Here is a 13,165-nt window from a genome sequence, read left to right as displayed (position 1 = left end):
CAGTTATTCTGCCGGTTGGGTAAACTGGACCCATGGTACTGCTGTGAAACCAGAACACACTGTTTGTCCCGTTTCAACTTTTAACTTTTTATCTTTATTTCTCTTGAATGAACGTCAAAAAGCTTCAGTGAAACGAAGGCCGAACTCTGCCTGGTTTACAGCTCTTCTTACTATGAGACTTAAAAAACCATCAAATTAAATAAACGTCACTCTTTAAACTAAAAGTCCCCCATTCGCTCTCAATCACCTCTTCAGGTTCTTTTCAGCTTCAAGCAAGAGCTCAGTGTTGAGAARCACCCATGAACAAATCCAAAGTTGTAAAGTTACTACGTACAAACACTTTATTACTGTACTTAAGTAGAAATTTATTTTTCAGCGTACATTTTACTTTTAATCATTACATTTTTACACAATTATCTGTACTTTCTACTCCTTACATTTTTTTTAAAAGTAAGAAGTAGAAAGTCGTTACTCCTAATTTATTCCTAGTTGTTATAAAAAAAACACAATCCTGATAAATTGTATCTCCTGAATCAAGTGAATTTAATTGTGGTTAGATGATAAGTATAAATACCACTCTGACACCCTATTAGCTTATACACAATCCWTTACAGCTGCACGCCACTAGAAAAAAGTTTTTTGGGGAGGTCACCTCCCAATAAATGTCATTTTGGAAAATCTAACTGCTCACTTTTACTCAATACTTTTAATTTTATTACTTGAGTACATTTTGTGTCAGAAATTTACTTTTGATACTTAATCAGATACTTTAAGACTTTTGCTCAAGTAATATTCTTAGATAAGACTTTAACTTTTACCAAAGTATTTTTATGATAAGATCATACTTTTACTCAAGTATCACTTTCAGGTACTTTACACAACACTGAACAAATCCATTCAACTGCCAGTTCATGGAGCACAAATGACACAAACATTTTAGACCAATTTAAGCTGAAAGATGACTTCCTTTAGAAAAGTAAGTTAGTTTTGTTTGAGATTAGTGTTGCAAACATAAGTAAGCTATATTGTACTCAGCAGCAAAAGTTAAAAAAAAACAGTCAGGCTTTGTTTTGGTTAATTTTACAGTTTAAAAAGTGTTCATGTATTGTAATCTYTGTTTTCTGCTTCTCTAACAAATGTTTGGACCTACCTGAGAAGACGAGGAGGACGAGGCCAGAGAGTGTCAGCAGTYGAGGGATGCCTCTGAAACTGTTGCCTGTAGAGGAGGACTTCCTCTCCACCTTCATCTTGTGTCCTGGGCTGAGTCTTTCTCCCGCTTAGAGAACATGGTTTATCCACSCCGGGCACGTCTCTGTGGTTCAGCACTCTCCGCTGCCTGCCTGCCTGCTGCACTGGCCTCTGCCTGGTCCCACTGAGCCCCACTCTCTTCGCAGCACCCCAGTCATCACAGCCAACAACAGCCAACTGTGTGTGTGTGCATATATGTGTGTGTGGGGGTTCTTGTGAGACAGAGACACACTGTGGATCTGCCCTTTTTTCTGCTCAACTTTGCCCCTTTAAAAAAAGGAACTAAATCTATATAGATATTATTAAAAGCAACTTTGTATTTCTGTTATCTTTTAAAGCTTCTGAACATACACAATTAACTCAAAGGGAGCAATCAAAAACTTAAGTTCTGCTACTTTGCAAAAATACTTCAGCTGAGTAAGCAGCTTTGAGAGGAACCCACTTAAAGCCCCCCTCTTTGCCCCATTTTAGTCACATTGTTAAACTCTCCTTTGAATTGGACCCGTCCAATAAACTTGGTTTATCTTTTATGAACCAACCCTCCTGTCAACTTTGAACATAAAACTTTGAAACCACATTCTGGTGCCAGTCTTCAGCTTATCAGGAGWTTTATCAGTGGCACTGCAAAACAGACTAATTAGGAATGTTGCATCTATTTTGTCCTTTAGGTGGCGTAGAAGCTGTAGTCAGGCAACAAATGATTTTTTTTTTTGAAAGTTAAAGGTAACCAGTAGGAGGGAACGTATCAAAGCCCTCACAATTCTTGGCTGTGTTTTCGTATTAAAGCTACGTGAAGCTAAAGAAAAACATCAAGTTCTCTCCAGGGAAGAAAAGTGGGTGCAAGTTGGTAAAACACAAGAATATGATTTAAAGGTTCAGGAGCCTTGCATGTTTCTCCTCTCTGCCAACAAGATTGTTTTGAAAGTTCGTCAGATTTCATTATTTCAGATGTGATGCCATGTGTAAAACTGCCAGATGTTACATCAGCCTTTGATGTTCCAGATTAGCCAGCGCACTCTGATGAGTCAGCTGCATTACAAGTCATCTTGCCCACCTCCAGAAAATTCTTTTGTTATGAGTGGTGGATTATTATTATTGTATTTTTTTTAACATTGTTTAACAGCATTTTGTTTGACAAACAAAGACCACTTCTCTGTGGAGGAGGAAGCTGGGCTAACAGTGGGAGTGGGAGCCACCAGTRCTCCTAGGGGTTCCAGTCTCTGTGTAGTGAGTCATCAAAGTCCAACCTCTCCCCCCCACCTCTGCCCTCGCTAAAAGCCCTTCCTCTCATCTTCTAATGGGATCTGGATCGAGTGGGACACTTTTGCAGCCTGCAGAGGGGGAGATGGGGGGAGCAACTTGTGAGGCTCAGACAGCTTTAAGTGAATGCTTTATGACGGAAACCATTGTTGTGTTTATAACAGATGACTAAAGAGATGAGTTGAGTTACTCTTTCTGCCTGTCAGTGGTCATTTTGTTATGATTGACTCTCTAGGAAATATCATTGCAAATCTCTAAATCTTTCTCTCAGTTGTGAAACCTGTTAGAAATAAAAAAAGWTCCTTCTAAGACAGTGGCAGAACCACTGGGATAAATATAAAAAGATAACTGCGCCCCCTGCTGTTTGTCCTGCCTTATTCATCTCTAATTATCTCCCAGGAGACTGGAAATCTTTTCCTCACTGACAAGCTGTCTAAGAATTAGAACAAAGCAACCAAGCAGGTCGTTCTTATGATGTACTCTTAAAATAGTCCCACTCTGCAAAGGGACAGTGCGAAACTTAAGATGTTCAAGGCAACCATGAGCTTTGGAAGCATGTTTTCACATGTAGCTTCAATAATAATGTCCTGACTGATAAGATTTTTCTGGGCATTTTTTTCTCCCTCTAATATGTATTTTCCTTCGCTGTCAGAATTCAATCTACAGCACAAAGTGGGTGTTGTGCTATGTTTGGAGGTGTGCATAATATTGATTGCTCACCCACAGTCATTAAAGAAACAGCAGAACGTGGCCGCGGCTCCTCTGGGACTGAGTAGGAGAACAAAACAGGTCCAAATAAAACCCGTAGAGGATGTTTATGAGATTGAGGAGGAGGAGGAGAAGGGAGGGATGTCAGCCTGAGGAGGAAGCGCCTTGCACCCTGCCAATGCAAAACCACTTCTAAGGAGATGTTGCTCGTCCTGTCTTTGCAGCCGGTGACACAGCCCGTCAGTACATGTGTGTGTGTATGAGTGTGTGACAGCAGGAGTGAGTGACTTGAGTGCYATCTGCCTGCTAAAGTATGGGTTGTGTTTTTCCTGTGTGAGAATGCATGTGCAGCCTGAGCTTGTGCAGTGTGCTGTGTGGCTCAGATGTGTGTGGGTGGGCTGAGTGGGTGCGCTGGGAGACTGAAGATGCTCTATCCTGCTTCTCATGGAGCCAACAAGACAGCCTCGACAGATGAGGAGACATTAAGGTGTACTTTTGTGACTTAAACAGCTTGTTTTGTGTTATAAAGTACCAGAAAGGTATATATATAACACTTTATGGATAACCCATTTAGTGATGTAGTTTTATTTATTTTGTTTAATATTATTATTCCAACTGTGGTGTCTAATAAACATTCTTAGTACGAAACAAAATAGCCTACCTTTGTCTWGTGCAGCTACAGAAACAGAAAAAGCTAAATACACATTTACGTTATGGATAATTCATGAGATTTCTTGTTTAAGAGAGCCACACGGGAGGCCGAACATCGTTTCATATTTAACAAAACATGTTTTCTTCAATTTAAAGCTCTGCTTTTGTTTCAAAGGCCCATGTGCTGCTTTAAGTTCTGTATCGTTGTGCAAAAAAAAAATAATCACTTTTTTATTTCCCCCAAGTGCAAAGATAAAGGTGATATGTGCTTGAAACAAACACAGTCTGGAATTAAGTTTAAAACAGACATTTTATGTTTAGAGTGGATTTATTTGTGACTCTACACCAAAGTTCAGGTACTATTCAGTTACTTTTAAAGCACAAGGGCTCTGGAAACTCTTACAGTTGTTTTGACAAACAAGTAAAACCCACCAAATGCAAAAAAAAAAAAAAAAAAAAAAAAAAAAAAAANACAGAGCATACTGAACTAATATGTCATAAAGCTGTACCAAAATGCATCTGATTAAATGTGTGAATACTGCATGCTCAATGTTCTGGAAGATCAGATTTTACAGAAAATGCTTGGAACTGTGAAAAGACTTGTGCGATCAGAGAGATAGGTATAAACAAACAACATACGTAGCTACGTCTCTTTTGGTGATTTGTAAGTTTTAATTGTTTTTGTAGGCAAGTCAAATAGTTGTCAAGATACAAGCACATCAAATAACAAATATAAAGCACTAATTGACTAATTGATCAAAGTGATGCATAACAAGGTGTGCACACAGAGTATATGCGCTGATCCATTCAAAAGAAGCCCTGTTTAGCATTTAGAGGACATTCATTTTCACATTCACAGATCATCGTCTAAAAACTAGCACAGTACCAGAAGTTTCACAAGTACATGCAGCGAGTTGCAAATTCTGGGTCAAAGARATCCGCACTGATGAGGCTGCTGAAGAAGCAGAGAGGGAGTGTTAAAGTTCACAAATTTCACATAACACACCCTCGAAACTGTTCATTTTCTACAGCTAACTTGTGTAAAAAAGAAAAGAAAGAAAATGACTTCAGGTTGGGGTGTGGGGTGTGTGGGATTAAGAAGGTGTGCCCGAAAGCCAGCTCAACCAGCTMAAGCCAAACTTCTCGCACTACCTTAAACTCTCCTTCTCTTCCTCCTCCTCCTCCTCCTCCTTTCCATCCAGGTCAGGACAGGGGCGTCACTGTTCCGGCACAGATGTGTRGTCTCTCTCTACTGCCCTCGATCTTCCTGTCTCTAAAAAAAGACACAGGCGAGGCAAAGTTAACAAATGAAGAACKTAGCAGGAACAGTTTCTGCATTCATTCATGTGGTCAAGGGTAAAGAATCTTACACTAAAAGGCAAACTTTGTTACTGACCCAGGGAAACTGCACACTMAGCCACTGTTCAAGGATTATTTAAATAAAAAACACATTTCTGCACACCATATTAAGAATAATACTCTGTGAATGCAATTAGACTGAACTTACTTTTAAAGTACTGAGCGTTAACTTCATGGCTAATTTGACCAATGAACAGAGACCCCCTTTATCTTGCGAAAAAAGGGGGTCTCCCCCAGTGGGAGGAGCTGGAAATGCTCGGCTCTATTCAGACAGCTCCATTAATTATGCTCGGCCCTTTTACACATAAGTTATCTAACACACCTGGAGCTATAAATACATCTCCTACCTAAAGATATGAGGCAGGTGGAAAGTAGGCTAGGGAAAATGTGGTGAGCACACCCTTCCCACAGAAAGTGGCCTTGCAGGATAAGAACTACTTAGTGGCACTAATTTAAAAAAATGTATTTACTTAGAGCATTTGCCTGTAAAAAAGTACGTATTTCCCCTCAAGTTGGGGCTTTCTAAAGCTTATTTCATACATGCAGAAATTTTAGTTTGTACAATTTAAAGAGTGGCCTAAATTGCTTTGCATCTAAAGTCATGCATAAAATAAAAGGACAGCAAACAAGCTTCAGTWGCGATAATGTAACTTGACATTTTCCAAGTAAATGCAACTCAAACGTCTTTTGTTTCTAATAGTTTAACAACACATCTAAAAGTGGATTCATCCAAGCCCTTCAGCAGAAAAAAAAGACTGAATAACTGATTCAATCATCTGTTGCTGTAGACCCCATGGGGTAATTAAATGAGTCACTCAGTCTTGTCTTACATTAATCACACTTGGGTGAAGCCATGAGGAGCTTTAAGAGATGTACTGAATTATTTATGGATTTAAAGTGGATTGTTTTCTTAATTGTGTACAATGATAAATCAGTTTGTGTTTCTGCATTATGCTCACGTTTGTCTCAAAGCTATAGACTGCATCTCCTGAAAAGATTTGGCCACCTAACCACAAGGCTATTTGAGACACTTTAAGATCAGTAACTTACTACTTACCTTAAGTCACTTTGTACAATAAGGCTTGTGTTGGGACTCTTACTTACCCTATGTACAATCACTAACCATAATGCCCATTTTAGCAGTGTTATAGGACTTTATTCTTACCCCTTGGCTCTACAACACTGACCTGAGCCCCCCTGGCTGCTGCTGAGCACATCCCCAGTGCTGCTCACCTCCTCCCCTTCGGTTTTGTCCTCTGGCTTCATCTTCTTACGGGTCATGTGGCCACGGAAGCCCGCCTGGATCTTGGCAGCAGCCCTGTTAGCCTCGGGGTCATCCAGTGGGATGTCCATGATGTCCTCCTCCTCCTGGGGCCGGCTGCACTCCTCCTGTTCAAAGGAAAACAACCGAGAAGTAGTTGATCACAGCGGGAGAAGCAGATTTTGTGAACGCGATAATGTTTCCCTTTCTGAAACACCAGTGGGAGTATTTCATCGTTAGCAGATTGCGAGACCATATTTTGTAAAGTTAACTGTATATGTGTATTTCCTCAATTTATTTTTAACAGCAAGTAAGTTGTGCCTGCTGAGTTAACCCACCATCATGACATCTTATTTTGTCAAAGAAACCCTGCTGCATTGAGTCTTACTTTGGGGATTTAATTTTTTATTTGCTTGTTTTCATCGTAGATGACAAGTAGGGAAAGCATTAAATCATCAAGAGTCTAAAGGGTCGATAAAAACTGAAAATGAAAACAGCTGTCTTATCAGAGACAAAGCCAGTGTAGAAAACTTACATATGTGGTGGAGTATTTATCAACAGATTTAATATCATAGTAACACAACTCAGTTTAAAATAAATAAAATCTCACATTCAAAGTATTCTTTACAAAAAGACAAAAAAAGTTCTTGCTCTTCAGCTTTTGCCCAAAATGGATGATCCAGCAAAAAATGTTGCTGCAGTCAACACCAGCCACTCACTCGGATATTGCAAGTACCAAAACCACTGTCCCAAAGGAGACGTGGAGTGGGCGGAAAAGAAACCCAGGCTTGTGACAAACTGTCAGTGGAATAATGCCAAAGGATACTGAGGCGTTACGTAAACACCCATTTAAATCAAGTGGCGATAACGGATAAGGTATATTTTAGTGCTTATGGACACAGACTGACATTTCATACAAAGGCATCCCACAGGATGAACCCACTGCCATCCCACTATCTCGGTGAAGCAGAGCGTCATGTCTCCAGTGAAACCCCTCCAGTGTAGGAGTGTGACCACCCACCTGTTCGGCCAGCTTTCATTAGCCTCTCTGTCTGACTGCTCACTGAGCAGCCAGCATCCAGCTCCCTCACAGGAGCAAACATACACCTCTGCACAGGACTGTTCTGCCAGCACACAGTCTTTGGGATGTTTTGGGATGTTTAATCTGATAAAGATCGAGTTTAAACCTTCCAATACACATCTCCCACAATGTTATCCACTTTTATAGCAAATGTTATAATGATAAGCCTCGTCTTACCCATTTGTTTTGAATATTTTACTATTTGAGAAACACAAAATTATCAATCTGTACCATGCATTTTAACTATTTAAAACAGAAAGAACAACAAATGCAGCTGCAGCAAACAGTTTGACAGCACTCGTGACAAAGTCCATAACCCAAATATCGAGATCTGCATCCACTGAACAAACTTAAAATGTTCAAATATGATTTATTTTCTTTTGTCAAAAGTTAATTTAAAGCATCTACTTACATTGTGACAGTCCATTTCTCACCCTCTGAGATGACTATTGTCTTCAGATGCGTTGACTTAGGATGACTTGTGGCTAAATTTAGTTTAAGGCCAGGTAAAGCGCTCTTTAAATGTATCTCCGATGTGATACAGATGCCTCACTGGCTCTCGCTAACAGTGGCTGTATCTTCAGTAACAGCCGCTCACGCACAGAGCGAGAGAGAGAGAGAAGAAGGGAGGAAGAGAGGGAAAGAGAGAGAGACCTCCTACAAACATAACAGCATGTGTTTCATCCTGTCAGCCTCATTAAGGTTGCTGACCCACTCTGTTCACTTTACTCAACAAAGTAAAAACTAAGAACAACTTAAAGACATAAGAAAAAACTAAACAAAAATCAGCGACAAAAAAAGCACAATGTAAATAGGAAAACAAGTGCAGTTAGTATCACCACATTTCACAAGTTTCTCCATCACAGCAGCAAACTAAAAATAAAAAAGTAAATGACCAACTTAGGGTTGATGTAAAGTACAGATGGCCATAAACAAATAAATAAAAAAAATCATTAATTGCTGACTTTCAAATTCCACTAACAGTGTGAATGCAAAACCGTGCAAGCATCTTGGACTATTTTACACTGGGAGGTGTTATAAATTTATTAGAGGCAGAGTGAGCTAACAGCTCTCTCCATCCCTCTGATCCCAGCTGGTATGGCCGCCCACACGCCTCTGCCAGCCTCACAGACAAATCAGAGAGAGGAAGAAACAGAAAACATCCCTTTATCCGCGTTGTATCTTTAACAGTAACACGCTCCAGCCAGCGTGTTAAACATTTAAACAACATGATAAGTTAGGCACATGACTAATTGGTGATCAGCCTGTTCAATTAGATGAATAATGTGTTGGCTTTAGAAGCAGTGTGTGTGATTGTAATGCGTCAATGGCTTTCTGATCCTTAGTATAAATGTCAAATTATTTATCCTTACATTATTGGTGTTTAGTCACGAGGGCTTGTGTAAACATAAAGTTTAAAACATAAAAGTATAATATGTGCATGGAAAAACTGAATTATAGAAATGGTTTGAGACAACTCTTCAAAGAAAAAAGCTTAAATATTGTAGAGTTTTGTGGTTTCAGTTAAAAGAGAGGTTTTTTTTACTTTTTAATAATAGTTAGAAACCGCTGCAAAAGGTAGTACAGAGGGTGCCTAGCAACTATCAGCATCACCATCTCCTGTTAATTCCATGACGACAGAGAGAGAGAGAGAGAGAGAGAGAGAGAGAGAGAGAGAGAGAGAGAGAGCAGGATGGTGAGGAGTTACCATAGAAACATTCTCGGTACCTCTTCCTACACCACCTCCCTGCGCGCTTTGAGCCTCGTTGGTCCATATGAGCCAGACGGGGCCACCTGTGACAGCAGTGCATGTTAGAGGCCTAATCACAAGACAAATTGTTTTGTCAGTCTTTTATGATGACAGATTATCCAGTCAAGCATCCAGTCTGCAGAGCCTGCGCTGGTTCTAGAGTTGGGGGGGGGGACTTCATCGGCCTCAGACAGTTCTTTTGAGCATACATCAAAGCAAAGGCCTCATAAAAAGCCACTCAAACCCCGGAGAAAGAATCTTTTAGACGTGCCTGCCAGGATGAGTTTCAGAGGCGTCTAAATTGTCAGAGGAATAACTGAAAGCTGAGCGTTTTGGAGCTATAACCCAACCTCTTGTCCTTAAAGTGCCTGTGACATCAAAGTTTTTGTATTAATACAAACGCATTTTTGTAAAGACAACATTGAGAACATGTTACAAAATAATTTTCATGCTGCTGAGATGAACAGTAGTTGAGATATTTGCATGTGAAGCAACAGGAAGTGATGTCAAAGGGGAATGTCTGCATGAAAACAGAGCTAAGCTAAAATGCTCAACAGCTCAGACTGTGGAGAGGAATCTGATGTTTTAGATTATTTTAAGTCACTATTAGACAGAAATAAAATAAAAAGTCAGATTTTAAATCATAATGTTCCAATAAACAAAGACCAGTGAGTCATTTTTTTTTTCTTGAAGGTGTTCCCCTTTGATGTCACCTCCTGTTTCCCTTTTGCGGAGCCAAGTTCAAAAGAAAATAGGTCAGTTAAAATAATGTGTGGTATGCCACGTTTCTTAAACAGAACAAAGTTTTCTTTGATGTTTTGTATCTGAAGGATAAGCATGTCACAGGCACTTTAAAGGGCCATTGTATAAAGCTGCCTGTGAGAGAAATGCAAGAAGTGCAGACTAGCTAAAGTCACCTTTGTGTCAAAGACACCTTCAGATTGCTTTTAAGTGTGGAGAAAACAAAATAAGTTGTAATGAAATTGAAAGTATTTACAAGACAATTTCATTACAAGTGTAAACTTAATTGTGACATAATGTTTGAAATACAATATTACWGGTATGTGTTGAAAAGAGCATTCAAAATTACCTTGTCAACCTTGTCATCAGATGCAGAAGGGTTCTCTTCAGACTCATCTGGGCTGTCTTCCTCTTCAAAGTCAGCAGCTGCCCAGTCTGAACTATGAGCAAGAATGATGTTCTCCTCGTTCTCCATTTCTTTGCTATTTCGTTGTACATAAGAATCTGTCATTTCCTCCATATATTCCTCTTCTTCCTTTGATGCAATCTGTGTTTCTTCTGAAATGTTCTCTGGTTGTGATTTCCCAACAGTTATGGGGCTTTGCTTGTTTTCCAGAGGTAAACCTTGGTCAAAGGTTTCTGTCTCTCTTCTACTGATTGATGTGTTAGACTTGGTTGCATGTGATGAAACTTCTTCCATGCTGCCATCAATGTTTTCACGATCGCCCATCTCTGCGTAACCCTTCTCTTCATCTTCACCACTTGTGTCTGCCATCTCATCTTGTTCAAAATCAGGGTCTTTCGATGGTTGCGTTTTTTTAGGTTCTTGATTTTGGGACAATATCCCCTCAAATATTTCCTCAGCATCTTCATGATCTGTTTCGTGTTCTTGAATTTCATCTTCTGCCTCTGTGGTGGGCTGATCRGATGAGATGATGCCTTTAACACCCATTTCATCATCATCACTATCCTTTAGATTTGAGGCGTTTGCATCCACCATTTCCTTCATTGTAGGACACGCTGCATGGATTTCCTCCTCGTCTGTATTGCCCTCCGTTTTGTCTTTTGCTGTTTCAAATTTAAGCTGATCTTCTGAATCAGATATATTATAATCTGCCAAAGGTGCAGTAAGCTCCATGGACTCTTCTTTTTGTTGTGTTTCTAATTTGTTATTCTGTAAGATCTCCACTGTAGCATCTTCCAGAAGTTTTTCCTCCTCGACTTCATCAATGCCCTGAGCTTCTGGAACATCTTCAAAGCTATTCTCAACCATAGAAGTTTTTGGTATAACACTGTCATCAGAATCATTCTCAGAAAGTGARAATCCTTCATTAGATTTCTCATAAGACGCTTTAGCCTCTGTTTGATCCTCCTCTGGGTTTTTCTGTGCCTGATCCTTTTCTTCTTGTTGGCTGCTTTGAGTAAACTCCAATTCTGACTGTGATAATTCAACATTTTCTTCTAGCTGGGGGGTTGTACTTTTGTCACCTTCAACAACATATGTACTTTCCTGAACAGTGCCTCCCTCGGTTGTTTCCTGTGTTCCTTCGAGATCTGTGGCACAAATGTTCACATCAGCTAGTCCAGATAATGGACGGAACTCAACCGGTTTACCAGTTTCCATGTTTTGTTCTTTGTTTGAATCTATAATCTCCACATCTACAGTTTCACTTTCTTGTTGATCACCTTCTTCGTCACTAGGCAGGTCTAACTCATGAGGGGTCACATCTACATTTGACATTTCTCTGAGTGACAATAAAATATTGGGATCTGAGTCAAATTGAGGTACATTTTGGTTGTCATCCCTTTCAGGATCTGACCTGTCAACTTCATCAGGTGTGTTTTTTGTTGGATCTTCTTCCAAGTCTGCAGTGTTTTCTTCATCTGACTGAATATCTGCAACCAATTTATTTCCCGAGAGTTCTTTTTGACCTGAAATGGAGAGTTTCTTCGCCATATTTATTTCTTCTTCATCCGTGCCTTCAGGTGAATCAGGTTTTTCAGAGACACAGGGTTGTGTAATTGAAAGAGAGGAGGCTTCTTCTGAGGGACTTGATTCATCTTCAGTTTGGGACTCGTATAGTTTTGCTCTACAACAAAATTAACACAAGTAATGTTCAATAGATTGAGGAGAATAAAGTGACTTTTTAAAATACACCTGAATATTATTAAGTTTCAGTTAAACTCAGCTGGAACCTGACTTTCCTTCTGCAGCTGGAGATGTCATGAATATTAGTTCTGCCTTTTTCTTTTCCTTCTCGACTTCTGCAAATCTGACAAAACTGAGCTGATGTTTAGTGCCATGTCTAGGTCTCCTTATCGCAATATATATTTTTTTCTTAGAGGTTATTGTACAAGAGACTCTTACTGTTATTGAAATTATGACTCTAATGCACATAATCATAGTTTAAAATACACTTAATTTTCTTAAAATAATGCAATAACAATAATAAAAAAGTTATGTATTTTATATTTGGTTAATTTGAATATTTTAGCAGACAGACACTACATTGTTCAAGAGATTAATACCAGTGGTTCCAAACCTTTTATATTTTGAACTAAAAAAATAATTAAAAAAAATGTTTGGAGGCATATGACACAAACCCTTGATGATTTGGGTAGAAATATTGCTAATAACTTTAAGATAAAAATAGCAACACAATCTTGACTACGTTTATACTACTTTTTAATCATCATCTGCTATTAAAAGGTTAAAAATATTTGTGTAACTGCCTATGTTTTTTTTGCTTGTCTGTTAGCAAAATATCTTGTGAACCACTGAATTGATGTAAACGAAACTCTCAGAAAATAATCAGTGGGTATACGACTACAACTGATTTCTTTTTGAGTAGCTATGATTCATGATGGCCACCAGAACTAATTAACAAAGACAAAAAAAGTGTCTTCATAAAATTGTACAAGTATTAAGCTAAAATTAGATCAGGTGGTAGCTGAGAGTCCACCCTCAAAATCTAAATAACAGATTGAGCACAATTTGAAATGTTTAACTTTTTTTTGTAAAACTTGTAATTAAAATTATCCATCAGTTTTAAATTTAATTTAGTTTTTAGAAATTATCTGAGGACCCACTTGGTCAGCGTCAGTG

At 39.0% G+C, this 13,165-nt stretch overlaps 2 protein-coding genes across 5 annotated transcripts in view; both read right to left on the bottom strand.

Moving 5' to 3' along the window:
• The window catches only part of hepacama (hepatic and glial cell adhesion molecule a), an 8,924-nt gene extending 7,526 nt beyond the window's left edge, over nucleotides 1-1,398 (bottom strand). For all 3 annotated transcript variants that reach the window (XM_014005268.1, XM_014005269.1, XM_014005270.1), the window contains exon 1: nucleotides 1,151-1,398. In XM_014005268.1, coding sequence (XP_013860722.1) covers nucleotides 1,151-1,247 — 97 coding nt within the window. In that variant the 5' untranslated portion in view covers nucleotides 1,248-1,398. The remainder of the gene's footprint in view (nucleotides 1-1,150) is intronic.
• Nucleotides 1,399-4,517: 3,119 nt separating this feature from the next.
• nrgnb (neurogranin (protein kinase C substrate, RC3) b) overlaps nucleotides 4,518-13,165 on the bottom strand; it is a 9,751-nt gene continuing 1,103 nt past the window's right edge. The window contains exons 5-7 of one of the 2 annotated variants that reach the window (XM_014005266.1): nucleotides 10,409-12,149; nucleotides 6,414-6,615; nucleotides 4,518-5,140 (exon numbers count right to left, since the gene is read on the bottom strand). In XM_014005266.1, coding sequence (XP_013860720.1) covers nucleotides 5,085-5,140; nucleotides 6,414-6,615; nucleotides 10,409-12,149 — 1,999 coding nt within the window. In that variant the 3' untranslated portion in view covers nucleotides 4,518-5,084. The remainder of the gene's footprint in view (nucleotides 5,141-6,413; nucleotides 6,616-10,408; nucleotides 12,150-13,165) is intronic. The other variant, XM_014005267.1, reaches the window with a different exon arrangement.

The sequence above is a fragment of the Austrofundulus limnaeus genome, unplaced genomic scaffold (genome assembly GCF_001266775.1).
Source record: "Austrofundulus limnaeus strain Quisiro unplaced genomic scaffold, Austrofundulus_limnaeus-1.0 Scaffold29, whole genome shotgun sequence".
NCBI lineage: Eukaryota > Metazoa > Chordata > Actinopteri > Cyprinodontiformes > Rivulidae > Austrofundulus > Austrofundulus limnaeus.
The sequence above is the reverse complement of the archived record's forward strand: the minus strand, read 5'-3'. Positions and strand labels throughout refer to the sequence as shown.